The sequence below is a fragment of the Labrus bergylta genome, chromosome 15 (genome assembly GCF_963930695.1).
Source record: "Labrus bergylta chromosome 15, fLabBer1.1, whole genome shotgun sequence".
NCBI classification, from domain to species: Eukaryota; Metazoa; Chordata; class Actinopteri; order Labriformes; family Labridae; genus Labrus; species Labrus bergylta.
In genome coordinates this window covers 477,252-492,246 of record NC_089209.1, presented here as the reverse complement: position 1 = coordinate 492,246, position 14,995 = coordinate 477,252, and the positions used below count along the sequence as shown (strand labels likewise).

The 14,995-nt window shown below is 43.3% G+C and overlaps 1 protein-coding gene across 3 annotated transcripts; it reads left to right on the top strand.

The window, feature by feature from the left end:
* The first annotated feature begins 5,417 nt into the window (after nucleotides 1-5,417).
* LOC136182696 (protein TsetseEP-like) lies at nucleotides 5,418-12,593 on the top strand. Of its 3 annotated transcripts, XM_065963562.1 has the most exons (8): nucleotides 5,418-5,546; nucleotides 6,279-6,372; nucleotides 6,489-6,611; nucleotides 6,738-6,980; nucleotides 7,191-7,322; nucleotides 8,913-9,074; nucleotides 10,731-10,777; nucleotides 10,899-12,593. In XM_065963562.1, exons 2-8 carry the CDS (start codon nucleotides 6,293-6,295, stop codon nucleotides 11,603-11,605), a joined length of 1,494 nt encoding a protein of 497 aa, XP_065819634.1. In that variant the 5' UTR covers nucleotides 5,418-5,546; nucleotides 6,279-6,292; the 3' UTR covers nucleotides 11,606-12,593. The 3 variants fall into 3 exon arrangements, 2 of the variants coding, with proteins under 2 accessions (XP_065819634.1, XP_065819635.1); XR_010668747.1 differs by having other exon boundaries at nucleotides 6,743-7,322; XM_065963563.1 differs by lacking the exons at nucleotides 10,731-10,777; nucleotides 10,899-12,593 and adding an exon at nucleotides 9,889-10,699.
* Nucleotides 12,594-14,995: the final 2,402 nt, after the last annotated feature.

Genomic DNA, 14,995 nt, shown 5'->3' with positions numbered 1-14,995 from the left:
CCCTCTCAGCACCATGGACCAGTTCTTCAGGAGTTTGTGGAGTGGTGTGACAGCTCCTGCCTCGAACTGAACGTGAGCAAGGCCAAAGACATGGTGGTGACCTTCTCCAACAAGCAGAGGGAACTGGCTGCATCAGCAATCACCACAATCCATGGGAATCCTGTTGAACTAGTAGAGGAGTATAAGTACCTGGGTACCATCTTCGACAGCCCGCTGAAATCCGCCTCCAACACCGAGGAGATTCTCAGGAAATGTCAGCAGCGGAAATACCTCCTAAGGAAGCTCAATTCCTTTGGAGTCAGTAAGAACATTCTTCTGACCTTCTACTACTCCTTCATTGAGAGCATTATTACTTTTTCTATAACCTGCTAGTTCCACTCCACCACCCTCCAGAACAGAAACCGCCTGCAGAGCACGGTCACAGTCTGCTCTAAGATCATTGGACTACCTGTAAGGACTTTGACATCCATCTATGAGCAACAGACAATCAGGCTAGCAGGTCGGATCATGCAGGACCCCTCACACGCTCTCTTCCCAGCGTTTGAGTGGCTCCCCTCAGGATGCCGGCTTCGCTGTCCCTGCTGCAGGACACAGAGGAGAAGAGCAACCTTCGTTCCCAGGGCTGTCCAGCTCCTCAACTCCTAACCCCCCCCCCAACAGACACCAACACCTCTCACCCAATGCAGACTCTCAGCTGTGAACTTCCTTTATATTTGCCATGCACCTTAACTGCCTCTGCTTTATCTGGTCTCATGCACTAAATCACTTTATTCTATCCTTTCTATTTCAGTATTCATACAGTTCTGGTTAATTTATTCCTGTTGTTCTTATCCATCATTGCACTACGGTCACTTTATTTATCTCATATTTACCTTTACAGTTATATTGTATATATTAGTTCTGTTGTTCCATTATTCACCATGCACCTTAATAACTTATCATTTAGTATTTGCCTACTTGCACATAGCTCTGTATATATATATTTATTTCTCATTTACTGCACATAGTTCTGTATATATATATATTTATTTCTCGTTTACTGCATATAGTTCTGTTTACATCTGGTCACTACTGCACATAGTTATGGTTACATCTGTTTACATCTGTTTGTCCGATCACAGTCCACTTATATCTACTCTTTTATATTTTGTATTTTTAAGTTAAGTTTAAGCTTTAAGTTGTATTTAAATTGACACTTTATATTTAGGTTAAAATATTTCGTTTACTTGCACTGTTGTTAATTTACTGCTCTGTGTAAAACAGGAAACACTGAAAAACTTAATTTGGGAATCTGAGAAACATGCAGAGGGATTAAAGCAACACAAGAGAGTTCCTGAGATCGGTCTACATGGTCCCAGGCCGTCCTAGGCTCAGAGGTGATTGTGCCTTTCAGCCCCTAACCCAGGGGTCATCATCAACATGTGCTTTATTTCTTGACAGACAATGCGAGAGCTGGACTTTAAAAATATAATCCTGACAGCTGTCTCCGATGGGAAGACGTTTGTGTCCCCTAATGCAAGTTTTTCAGCATGGGGATTTAATTTTTATGTTTATTGTTTAATCACCAAAGATCATTTATGGGAAGCATTGGCCAGTTAATGATCACTGCCCTAAACCATGGAACAGCCCCCACCCCCCAACCCCCTCCATCAGGTCTGCACCCTCTGTGGACTCCTTTAAGTTTCTCCCTTAAAAACTTATTTTACATGTTTCAGTCCTGTGGTCGTGATTCTTGTTTCTGTGTTCTTGTTATCGTTGTAAACTTCTGTATTATCTTTATTAATGCATCGTTAGGGGCATGTCCAGAGGGCCTCCCTCAAGAATTTGATTGGCCACCCCAAAAATCCTAAATTGTCGCTCTTTGCCCTGTCAGAGGCGGGACTTATGTCAAAACTACTGTATTCAATTCAATTCAATTCAATTCAAAATACTTTATTTGTCCCCAGGGGGCAATTCGAAGGCACACAGAGCAGTAAATTAACAACAGTGCAAGTAAACGAAATATTTTAACCTAAATATAAGTGTCAATTTAAATACAACTTAAAGCTTAAACTTAACTTAAAAATACAAAATATAAAAGAGTAGATATAAGTGGACAGTGATCGGACTAACAGATGTATATGTGCTCTGTATATATATAGGAGGAAAATAAAGTTTAGGTTGAACACCGAGTAAAAATGTTCTTGATTCAGAGAAGAGGCAGAGACCTTTAAAAAGTCTCCAGACCCACCTCATTAGAAGGTTACTCAGCACCATCTAGTGGTATGACAGCAACAGGAATACAACAGGAATACAAAGGACTGCAACAGGAATACAAAGCGGCGTCTTACAGACTGAGACGAGCAGTGAGTGCTCTGGCTGACGAACTTAATGACTTTTAATTTGAGGCTAACGCTAGCACCGCTAACGTTAGCATGCCAATTGATGCAGGCAGCAGGATCTCCGAGGCTGGAGCGGCACACTCGCACCTGCTCTCTGTGTCAGAGCACGACGTCTGGAGGACACTGAGAAAGGTAAACACCAGGAAGACTGCCGGGCCAGATGGTATCTCTGGCAGAGTGCTGAAGTCCTGTGCCGACCTGTTAGCTCCAGTGTTTACCACCATCTTCAACCTCTCCCTGAGTCAGTCTGTGGTCCCATCTTCAACCTGAGTCAGTCTGTGGTCCCATCTTCAACCTCTCCCTGAGTCAGTCTGTGGACCCATCTTCAACCTCTCCCTGAGTCAGTCTGTGGTCCCATCTTCAACCTCTCCCTGAGTCAGTCTGTGGTCCCATCTTCAACCTGAGTCAGTCTGTGGTCCCATCTTCAACCTCTCCCTGAGTCAGTCTGTGGACCCATCTTCAACCTCTCCCTGAGTCAGTCTGTGGTCCCATCTTCAACCTCTCCCTGAGTCAGTCTGTGGTCCCATCTTCAACCTCTCCCTGAGTCAGTCTGTGGTCCCATCTTCAACCTCTCCCTGAGTCAGTCTGTGGTCCCATCTTCAACCTCTCCCTGAGTCAGTCTGTGGTCCCATCTTCAACCTGAGTCAGTCTGTGGTCCCATCTTCAACCTCTCCCTGAGTCAGTCTGTGGTCCCATCTTCAACCTCTCCCTGAGTCAGTCTGTGGTCCCATCTTCAACCTGAGTCAGTCTGTGGTCCCATCTTCAACGTCTCCCTGAGTCAGTCTGTGGTCCCATCTTCAACCTCTCCCTGAGTCAGTCTGTGGTCCCATCTTCAACCTCTCCCTGAGTCAGTCTGTGGTCCCATCTTCAACCTCTCCCTGAGTCAGTCTGTGGTCCCATCTTCAACCTCTCCCTGAGTCAGTCTGTGGCCCCATCTTCAACCTCTCCCTGAGTCAGTCTGTGGTCCCCACATGCCTGAAAAAAGCCATTATTGTCCCTGTACCGAAGAATGCCTCTCCAGCTTGCCTTAATGACTATCGCCCAGTAGCACTCACCTCAGAAGGGATGAAGTGCTTTGAGGGACTCATCAAGATGCAAATCTGCTCCTTGCTCCTGAGTCTCTGGATCCACTTCAGTTCGCATACAGACTGAACAGATCCACAGATGATGCTGATGCCCAGGTACTGCACACCACCCTCACCCATCTGGACAGAAGGAAGGGGGACTATGTGAGACTGCTGTTCATTGATTTTAGTTCAGCTTTCAACACCATAGTCCCCGCCAACCTCCATTCCAAGCTGATCAACCTCGGACTTAACACCTCCCTATGTGCTTGGATCCTGGACTTCCTGACGAAAAGATCCCAGGTGGTCAGAGTGGGCAGACACACCTCCAGCCCCTGCACCCTCAATACCAGAGCACCACGAACATTGTCCAACCTGCTCCTGAACGTCAGCAAAACCAAGGAGCTGATTGTGGACTTCAGAAGAGGGATTACACCCCACTGAGAATTGATGTGACGCTGGTGGAGAGGGTGTGCAGCTTCAAATACCTGGGGGTGCACATCTCTGAGGATTTAACATGGACAACCCACATAGACAGTCAGGTGAAGAGGGCGAGGCAGCGCCTCTATCACCTCAGACAGCTGAGGAAATTCAAAGTCTCTGTGAAGGTCCTGAGCGGTGGAGAGTGTGCTGACTGGAAACATCACCCAGTGGTACGGGAACAGCACTGGGTGTGACCGAAGAGCCCTGCAGAGGGTGCTGAAGTCAGCAGAGCGTACCATGGGTACAACACTCCCCACCATCCAGAACTTCACAAGGAGGAGCACAGCCAGGGCAAAGAGGATCATGAGTGATCCCCACCACCCAGGTAACGGACTGTTTACATGGCTACCCTCTGGCAGGCGCCTTCGACACATCAAGGCGAACACAGAAAGACTCAGGAAGAGCTTCTTTCCTCCGGCTGTCCGGACTGTTAACTCCACTCTCCTCAGTTAAAAACAAAACAGAACTGTGACTACATGATGCACACACACCACACATTCCAATCTGCACATTGCACTTTGACACCCTGGACACACTGACACTTTACACTGTTTACCTTACTCTATATTTTATATTTTGTACATTCAAATAATTCTTTTATTTATTTTTTACATTATATTTTATTTTATTGTATATATGTGTATTAGTAATCTGAGTGTTATTGCATGGCCTAGCGGAAAAAGTCCTTACATTTCACTGCACATCTGTATGAGCATGTGACAAATAAAAATCTTGAATCTTGAATCTTGAATATATTTATTTGGGGGTGTCATATGTAATTTTTAGACAAAATGCCGTTTGTTTCGATGTGGTGGAAATGACATTAGTTCATTAAGGGTCAGATAATATGTCAAAAATGACCAAATGATGTTTTTGATGGCAGTTCAACCACTCTTGTATTTTAAAACTAGGCAAATTAGATAATCTTATGGGACTTTGATGAGTGTGATTTGGAAGTTCACAGGGCCAAAAGTGCACCTAGTTGAAGAAACACCCATAAATGATCTTTGGTGATTAAACAATAAACATAAAAATGAAATCCCCATGTTGAAATTCTCGCATTAGGGGACACAAACGTGATCCCAGTACTACAACACTACCTGTTAAAGTTTAAATATATAAATGTCTTAGTCCTCTGACGACCTACAGCACAGAAGCACCTGTTTTTATCTCTTTTTACGGCTCGACCCAAACAGGATTAACCAGAAACTTCTTAATTCAGAACTCTGCAGCCTCGGGCAGTTCATTTCTTTCCAGGTGACCCCAGTTAAGTCCTTAAGAGGTCAGGGGGTTTAGTGAGGAAATGGAGACTCAGCCGGAGTGAACATACTGAGAGCTGATTGATCTCCAATTAGCTCTCAGTAGGTTCGATTTGGTTCATTAGAAGGTTACTCAGCACCATCTAGTGGTGTGACAGCAGAACTACATCATGTGATCAGCATGTTCTCTGACTGTGTCTCCACCACAGGTTAGACTGGTTCTGACATCACTCTGAAGTTATGAGGGGGTGACGGCGTCCTCAGATCAAACACACACCCACCCCGGGACTGAGGATCGAGCAGCTGTTCGTCTCCACACATGAAGGTGTCTGTGAGCTGACCTGAACTACCTTCAACAGGTGAGAATCCTTCCAGAGTCTCCACATGTTTGATGATCAGGGTCACTGAACGCACGTTGTACTCCATCACTGGTTAACTGTAGAGATGTTTCTGGATGCTGATTGGCTGTTTGAAACATGTTGAAGGATTTCTCTCTGAGTTACAGAACCGTGTTTTAGAAAGATTGAGGGCCTCTATAGTTTGTGTTTGTGGAGTAGAACCAGCAGCAGTTTGATTAAAGTCTGAGTCGCACCACCAGGAAACAAGGCAGGGCGAGTCTGAACCCGTCTGAGAGTCTGAATCGCTCTGAGAGTCTGAATTGGTCTGAGATTCTGAACCGGTCTGACAGCCAGTTTATAGTTTTTGTTTATAGTATTTTTTAATTGTTGACACACTGAAGTGAAGAGAGTGGATGAAGAGTTCAGAGTTCAAATATCTTCCAAAACTGACTCGGTGTCACTGAAGACCCTTCAGCACGGTCCAGGTCTCAACTGTCCCCAAATCCTGTCTGGATGGACCAGATCCAGACCAGAATGAGGTGGACTGAGTGTTTGTGTAAGGCCCCTCCCCCGCTATCAGGGGCAGAAACAGAAACTGAGACCGTAGCTGTGTCAGGTTTTTATTCCACACATTTGGCTCATCAGATCCTCTTTGGGGCTCCAACAGGGTTTCTGTCAGTCCTGGATCTTTGAGTCATGTTACTGAGAGGACAGAGAACTGATGTGTCCCTGTGATGTGATGTTTGTGTGAAGGTTGGGGCTCTGCTATGAATCAGTCTGAGGACAGAGATGAGGGAGCCCCTCCCTCTAAATCCACTCTGTGTGGGGAACATGAAGACCAGACCAGGTGAGGATCTCTAACTGTCCACGACTCTACTCCATGTTGGAGCTCAGAACTCACTGATCTCTCCACCTTCATTATTCACTCAAAGCTCTCTCTCGCTCTCTCTCTCTGTGTTGTAGACCAGAGCAGCAGAACAGACCTGGACCTGGACCTAGATCTAGATCGAGTTTGTCTGTAAAGAACCTAGTTTTGAAGTTTGAATCTCATGATTTCAAAGATGGACAACAGCATGCCAATAAAATGTAAGGATGTCATTTACGTTTTAAACATTGTTAACAAACTTTTCAAAGACGTGTTTTATAAAACTGAAAAACATTGTTACTCGTTCACCTTCATTATTAACACTCAAAGCTCTGTGTGTGTTGAAGCCCAGAGCAGCCACTAAGACCTGGACCTAAACTTGATCCTGATCCTGATCCTGATCCTGAACCTGAACCTGATCCTGAACCTGATCCTGAACCTGAACCTGAACCTGAACCTGAACCTGAACCTGAACCTGAACCTGATCCTGAACCTGATCCTCAACCTAAACCTGAACATGAACATGAACATGAACATGATCCTGGTGAAACTATAGACTTCAAAGATCGACGGCGCTTTTCTGATGAGGTGTAAGAATGTAGATAGTTTGTCTCACATTGTGGACTAACTGGAGTCCAAACAACCAATCTTTGTCCAGACCTGAACCTGAACCTGCTCCCAGCTGTGTGTAGTTCAAGAGGGACTGGTCTATAGATTGATGTATCAGCACTCACTGATCAATCCACCTTCATTATTCACACACATAATGCTCTCTCTCTCTCTCTCTCTCTCTCTCGAAGACGAGGGCCTAGACCTGCATCTAGATCTAGACCTGGACCTGGACCTGCTCCCAGCTTGGGATCCCTGAAAAGTGAAAAGTCTATTGAGCGATTTGATGACTTCAAAGATGGACACGAGTTTGAAAATCCAAAGTAAGTATTTTCGAGGTCCGATGACTGAAAGCTCTACTTCCCATAGTACATTTAGAGACCGTAGGGACCACGAGCAGACCTGATAACTGAAGGCTCTACCTCCCATAGTACAATTAGAGACTGTAGGTACCACGAGCAGGCCTGATAACTGAAGGCTCTACCTCCCATAGTACATTTAGAGACTGTAGGTACCTGAGCCGGTCTAATAACTTAAGGCTCTACCTCCCACAGTACATTTAGAGACTGTAGGTACCACGAGCAAGTCTAATAACTGAAGGCTCTACCTCCCATAGTATATTTAGAGACTGTAGGTACCATGAGCAAGTCTGATAACTGAAGGCTCTACCTCCCATAGTACATTTAGAGACCATAGGGACCACGAGCAGGCCTGATAACTGAAGGCTCTACCTCCCATAGTACATTTAGAGACCGTAGGGACCACTAGCAAGCCTGATAACTGAAGGCTCTACCTCCCATAGTACATTTATAGACCATAGGGACCACGAGCAGGCCTGATAACTGAAGGCTCTACCTCCCATAGTACATTTAGAGACTGTAGGTACCACGAGCAGGCCTGATAACTGAAGGCTCTACCTCCCATAGTACATTTAGAGACCGTAGGGACCACTAGCAAGCCTAATAACTGAAGGCTCTACCTCCCATAGTACATTTAGAGACTGTACCATGAGCAGGCCTGATAACTGAAGGCTCTACCTCCCATAGTACATTTAGAGACTATACCACGAGCAGGCCTGATAACTGAAGGCTCTACCTCCCATAGTACATTTAGAGACTGTAGGGACCACGAGCAGGCCTGATAACTGAAGGCTCTACCTCCCACAGTACATTTAGAGAATGTTGGTACCACGAGCAGGCCTGATAACTGAAGGCTCTACCTCCCATAGTACATTTAGAGACCATAGGTACCACGAGCAGGCCTGATAACTGAAGGCTCTACCTCCCATAGTACATTTAGAGAATGTTGGTACCACGAGCAGGCCTGATAACTGAAGGCTCTACCTCCCATAATACATTTAGAGACTGTAGGTACCACGAGCAGGTCTGATAACTGAAGGCTCTACCTCCCATAATACATTTAGAGACCATAGGTACCACGAGCAGGCCTGATAACTGAAGGCTCTACCTCCCATAATACATTTAGAGACCATAGGTACCACGAGCAGGCCTGATAACTGAAGGCTCTACCTCCCATAGTACATTTAGAGACTGTAGGTACCACGAGCAGGCCTGATAACTGAAGGCTCTACCTCCCATAATACATTTAGAGACCATAGGTACCACGAGCAGGCCTGATAACTGAAGGCTCTACCTCCCATAGTGCTTCCCCAACTTTGGTGAATGTCAGAATCGTCCTAAAAACATTAAAAAGATAAATGTAGTTCAACAACAGTTGGTGAATGAGGCTCAGTAGTCCAAACCACCGATCTTTGTACAGACCTGAACCTAGACCTGCTCTCAGTTGTGTGTCCTTCAAGAGTGACCGGTTTATAAGCAATCACTGATCACTCCACCTTAAATATTCACACTCAAAGCTCCCCCCCCCTCTCTCTCTCTCTCTTTGTGTTGAAGACAACAGAAGCAGGAAAGACCTAGACCTAGACCTAGACCTAGACCTGCACTTAGACCTAGACCTGGACCTGGACCTGCTCCCAGCTTGGGGTCCCTGAAAAGTCAGAAGTCTATTGAGCGATTTGATGACTTCAAAGATGGACACGAGTTTGAAAATCCAAAGTAAGCATTTTCTCCCACAGTTTGTTCTCAGTGTTAAAATCATGTGAACTTTGACCTCATTCACCAACATCTTCCTCATTTGTTCTCCTGAGTGTGTTCTCAGGACGATCTTAAGAAAAGTCAGATTGATGAAGCTGTGGTTAAACGGATGTAGTGTGTCATGATTTGGTCTTGTTTAGTTTTGTTTTTTGAATATTTTCAGAGTTTAGATTTTCAGAGTTTAGATTTTCTTGTTCAAGTTTGACTCATTCTTCCTTCTTCTTCCTTCTTCTTCCTGTTTCTTTATCTTAAGGTTTCCTAGTTTAGTCTTTAGTGTTTCCTGTTTTATTTTGTAGTTTTTATCCCCAGTGTTTTGCCCAACAGAGGGGGTAGTCGTACGCTGTCAGCACACATTCCGCATGTGGTCCATTCTTCCAAGCGTTACCGCTACAACAGTTAATGATAATCACAACAATCCAAAAATCCTCTTCTCAACCATTGACCGTTTAGTCAACCCTGTTTTTAATCAACCTTCCACTCTGTCTACAGACTTATCATGTGAAGAGCTTGCAGTCCACTTCATAATTAAAATAGATTTCATTAGATCAAATCTGTCCCACTATCAGCCTGCAAACTTTAACACTCAAGAATCCTTGTTTTTAAATGAGGAAACACTAGAGAAATTTGTCCTGGTTGATGAGGAAATGCTTGGCATATTATTTCTCAACTTAGACCGGCAACCTGCCTTTTAGATCCCATCCCAACATCATTTTTTTAAAATGATTATGCCTTTTGTAATTCCAACCTTCTTAACATTATCAACTATTCTCTTCAGATGGGTGTTTTCCACACTGCTTTTAAAACTGCCACAGTTAAACCTCTTCTGAAGGGAAACAATTTGGATGCATCTTTACCAGGTAACTTCATACCAATGTCCAACCTGCCATTTTTAAGTGAAATTTTGTAGAAATTTGTTTTTAATCAGTTAAATGATTTTATGAAGTCCAGCATCATGTGTGAATTGTTTCAATCTAGTTTTAAGAAAAATCACAGCAGAGAGACAGCGCTAGTCAAAAACGACCTCAGGTCTAACATGGAAAAAAACATGCCCTCTGTTTTAGTTCTACTTGACCTGAGTGCCGCCTTTGATAGGTTAGACCACACAATTCTGGTGGATCGATGGTACTGGGCTCTTCGTTCTTTTATTCTTTGAGTCCTCAGTTTGAATTTCACTCGACATGATTGTAACATTGCTGCTTTTAATAATCCCCACAGTCTCAGAAAATATGAGGCATACTGGTTCTCTGGTCCATTGTCCTTTGTCTACTTGTCTCATTTTAGAGCATGTCATGTCTACTTTTACCTGAGTCTCTCTCACACACACCTGGCTCCTCATGAGTTTCTGTATTGTCATGCACCCTCGTGGTCCATTGTTCTGTTGTTGTTTCAGTGGTCTGTAAAAATTGATCCACATGTGAAGAACATCTGCTCCTCTACTGCCTTCTTCAGGTCTTTTTCTCTCAGATAAAGTGACAGAATAAGGAGGACGGTGCACACAGATGAGTTTGAGCCTGTTTCTCTGTCACAGAGACAAACTGAGGGACACTGCTTCATGTTGAACAGCAGTTAGGAGTCATGTTGGACAGACAATCACTGTGACTGTGTTTCTTCCTCCAGGATGGACCATGGTGGAGAGCAGAGGTTAAAACCTGGTGTGAAGAAGTGTAAGTGTGGAATCAGTTTGACTCATGATGACCAAACAGCTGACTGTCAGGTGACAAAGAATGAAGCCTTCAGGTGTGTCTGATGATAAACTCCTGCTTTGTGTCTTTTTATCTCCGTCAGATTTCTGTGAACTCACACTGGATCCAAACACAGCACACAGAAACCTCAAACTGTCTGACAACAACAGGGAGGTGACACGTGTGACAGAGGATCAGTCATACCCTGATCATCCAGACAGATTTGACAAATATTCTCAGCTGCTGTGTAGAAATGGTCTGACTGGTCGCTGTTACTGGGAGGTTGATTGGAGAGGAGATGTTGACATATCAGTGTCTTACAGAGGAATCACAAGGAAAGGTGACAGTGATGACTGTATGTTTGGATGGAACGATCAGTCCTGGAGTCTGAACTGCTGTGATGAAGGTTTCTCTGCTTGGTACAATGGTAGCAGAACAGCCCTCCCTCTCTCCTCGCCCTCTGTCTCTCACAGAGTACCAGACCTCCCTCTCTCCTTGTCCTCTGTCTCTCACACAGTAACAGCCCTCCCTCTCTCCTCCTCCTCTGTCTCTAAGAGAGTGACAGTCCGTCCTCTCTCCTCATTATCTGTCTCTAACAGAGTAAAAGACCTCCTTCTCTTCTCCTCCTCCTCTGTCTCTAACAGAGTAGCAGTGTATGTGGACTGTCCTGCTGGCTCTCTGTCTTTCTACAGAGTCTCCTCTGACACACTGATCCACCTCCACACCTTCAACACCACATTCACTGAACCTCTGTATCCTGGTTTTGGTTTTCAGTATTGTACTTCTTCAGTGTCTCTGTGTTCTCTGTAGGAGGGACTTCAGTCCTGGAGTCTTTATGTTGGTGGACGAGCAGGGCTTTCTTTTTGTTTGTTTGTTCAAAGATCGGTTGGTTATTATTATGGTATTGTTGGGGGGCTAGCCAGATGAGAAAAAAAACATTGATTTCCAGCATGCCCTGCAAAAACCCTCCTGGTACCTGAAGAACAAGGACACACAAGAAACTCCTTTTGCACCCACAAAGGCAGTAGAGCATTGCTCTTGAATGGTTCTCCATGCTGCCTTTTCCCCTCTTCATCAACTGAGTTAAGCTCAAGCTAACCTTGCAATGATAACCAGGAAAGTTTTTTCCAAGGTAAGATGGGGGGAGCAGAGATGGAGTAAGGCTTTTGTCTAAGCAGAATAGTTTAGGAAGGTTTAATCACAACTGATAATTGTGCATTATTGTTGACTGAACGTCACATTCTGTTTACTATCTGCTGTAGGCTGAAGCATTTGTTGTATTTTTGCTGAACCATCGTGTTCGCCTTTCTGTGTGTTTATTTACTGCTGTTTTAGCTTACGCTCTGTTAAATGCTTCCACAATCAGAAAGACCAGTGGATCTGCCGTTGAATCAAAGTCCGGCCACTGGCTTTCTGGTGTTTAAGTTATAGTTACTGAATTTAGTTCAGGGAGCTCAAGCTAAGCCACACGGCTTACTTTGTCTCTGCCCACCATCTTGTCCCATGTGACGTCCCCACATGGTGCTCTTTCTCCATTTAGGGTACAGCGTCGATGGACAACCATGTGGGTTGTCACCATCTTGCCTTCTCTCCCTCTCTCTTTTTCTAACACACACACACACACACACACACACACACACACATACACACACACACACGTGTGCAACTCTGTTTGTAGCTATTTTATGAGCTGTAGTTTAGTTTATTGATTGAGTTTCATTAATTGCAGTTGATGTTGCTTTGTTAAATAAATTATATATTATATTATATAATAAATATAATTATGTTATGATTTAAAGAGCAGTTGTCTGTGATTACTGGTGGATGTGCATTGTAATTAAGCTGGGTGGAAAAACTTGTGTACGAAGTCACACCTATTCAATAAAATACAGGTATTAATTAAATATTAATGATATAGGATAGGATAATACTTTATTGATCCGCAGAGGGGAAATTCTGGGGTTACAGCGGCACAAAAACAGTTGAAAAGGTCATAGAAAATACAATAAAAATTAATATATGATCTGTCTTTCCACAAGTGAAAGTGTACATAGTGTATATGCCTGGTATTATTGTATTTCTATTGTATTTTTCTTCCTTTATTTATTTAATGTAAACATGTTTGTTGTTGTTTTATTACGCTTTTTGCTATTGATGCTGTTTATATTCCTGTATTTGAGCTGTTTTAACAACAAAATTTTCCCCATTGTGGATCAATAGGTTTTTTAAAACTCATCTTGTCTATCATGGGGTAATGTTTATGCTGGTGAAGTGGTTGTCAGGACAGACTGGTGTTGTTGTCAGACTGCTGTTGTACAGTCTAATGGCGGTGGGCACAAAGGAGCGCCTGAAGTTCTCTGTTTTGCACCTCGGTGGAATGAGGCGTTGGCTGAAAAAGCTGCTCATCTGCCACAGCTCATCATGGAGAGGGTGAAGGAGTTATCAAAGATGGATATGATTATTGAATTAATTTGAGACTGATTTTGGTGCAATTTGGTTATTGTTCCCTGCTTTTAGGGCAGTACCCCACTTTTATTAACTACATTTAATAATATTGTTAATTTATATTAATAATTACTTAAGGATACTTATTAATATGATTTTTTATGACCAACTTTGACTAGATAAAACCTAACATAGTTGTTATGTTATGCGTATGCACTGTTTGTGAACAAGGCCCAATAAGGGCAATCAAAACTGGAGGGAAACACAGAGGCAGGAAGTTAGACAAGAAACACTGAGGTTCTCAGCTTTGAGGTGTATTAGCTCCGCAAAACCCCAACATAATGGTGCCCCGTGTGAGGTCCTCAATAAACCATCTTCATCATATTTTAATACTGAAAAAAAGAAATGTATTTCAGTTTTAATACTTGCAACAATCCACAAGTGTGCTTTAACAACCTCTCTCCCTCAGTTTTCCTCATGCAGCTCTCTCAGTGCGCTGGTAGGTCACCGCCCACTCGCTCACATTTTCTCTCTCTCTCTCTCTCTCTCTCTCTCTCTCTCTCTCTCGACCTGCTCACTCCATGCGTGCTCAACTTTGCCAGTTCGCTCGCTCAACACTGCAAGCTGTTACAAATGTGCCACAAAATCAACCAAGAAGTGCTGTTCTGCTAAAGCTCAGAGCGATAAAAACATTAATTCAGGAAAGTTTTTCACAATAAAAGCCCCTTATTGCCATCTCTTTGATGTACTTTTAATTTGAAGCAGACATATCCGGACACCAGGTGTTTTTAATCTGTAGCAATTTAACAGAACTCACGAGTGTGAAAATCAAAACTTCAAATCAGATTCAGTTAGAAGCTTTATTGTAGCCAGCTTAGAGGGGAATGCAATGACTTATAAAAATATCTCATAGAAGCTCATACAGGGTCCATTGAAAACAATCAATCCATTATTTTGACTCTCAGGACTTTCAGTATTTTCTTCAATAGTTTCAACATTTCCATTCATAAATCAGCCCATCACCTGAACATTATAGGCCTCGATTATTAGACATCATGAAACATGCTGCTGGTTAAAAAACAGTGTCCTGTTGTCTATGTTGATGTTTTTGTAAAGAACATGTTTCTCTGAAAACACTCTTGTTACAGTTTTTAGCTTTTGTCTTTTGTATGCAATATTAATTTCCTTCACAAGTCACAAACTTTTTAATTGATTATCTGAACAAACTACTTTTGTTTGGTTTTAGACTTTTAAAAGAATTTTTTAATATCATGCTACAAGTTTTTGTCTTGTGTTACAAAATGATCAACCTTTGTAGCAGCAGCGCTATGAGCACAAAAAGTGAACGTACAGCCCCAGGTTTTTTGAAGGTCAGGAGAAGGACTTTGAACTTGATTTCTTGGGGAAACGGGAGCCAGTGGAGGTTGTGGTGGCCAGGGGTAATGTGGTCACAGGAGCGGGAGTGTGTGAGCAAACTGGCAAGTTGTGAAGTGTATTGAGGACTTTGGATGATAACCATAGTGAAGGCTATTACATTAATAAATCCTGAAGGCTCAGCGTTCATTGAGCCCAGGAGGTCTTGTCCCGGCATCAGAGGCCGGGCTCCCTAAATCAAAAACCAAAGAAACAAATGACACGTAATACTCCCCTAAGGGTTTGAAATGTTGTGTCCACTTGTTTTATTTTGTTAATGCACTTTAAATTGTAAAGATTTGCCTTTATTTTAAAACAATTTTAACCTTGTGTCCTTTTTGC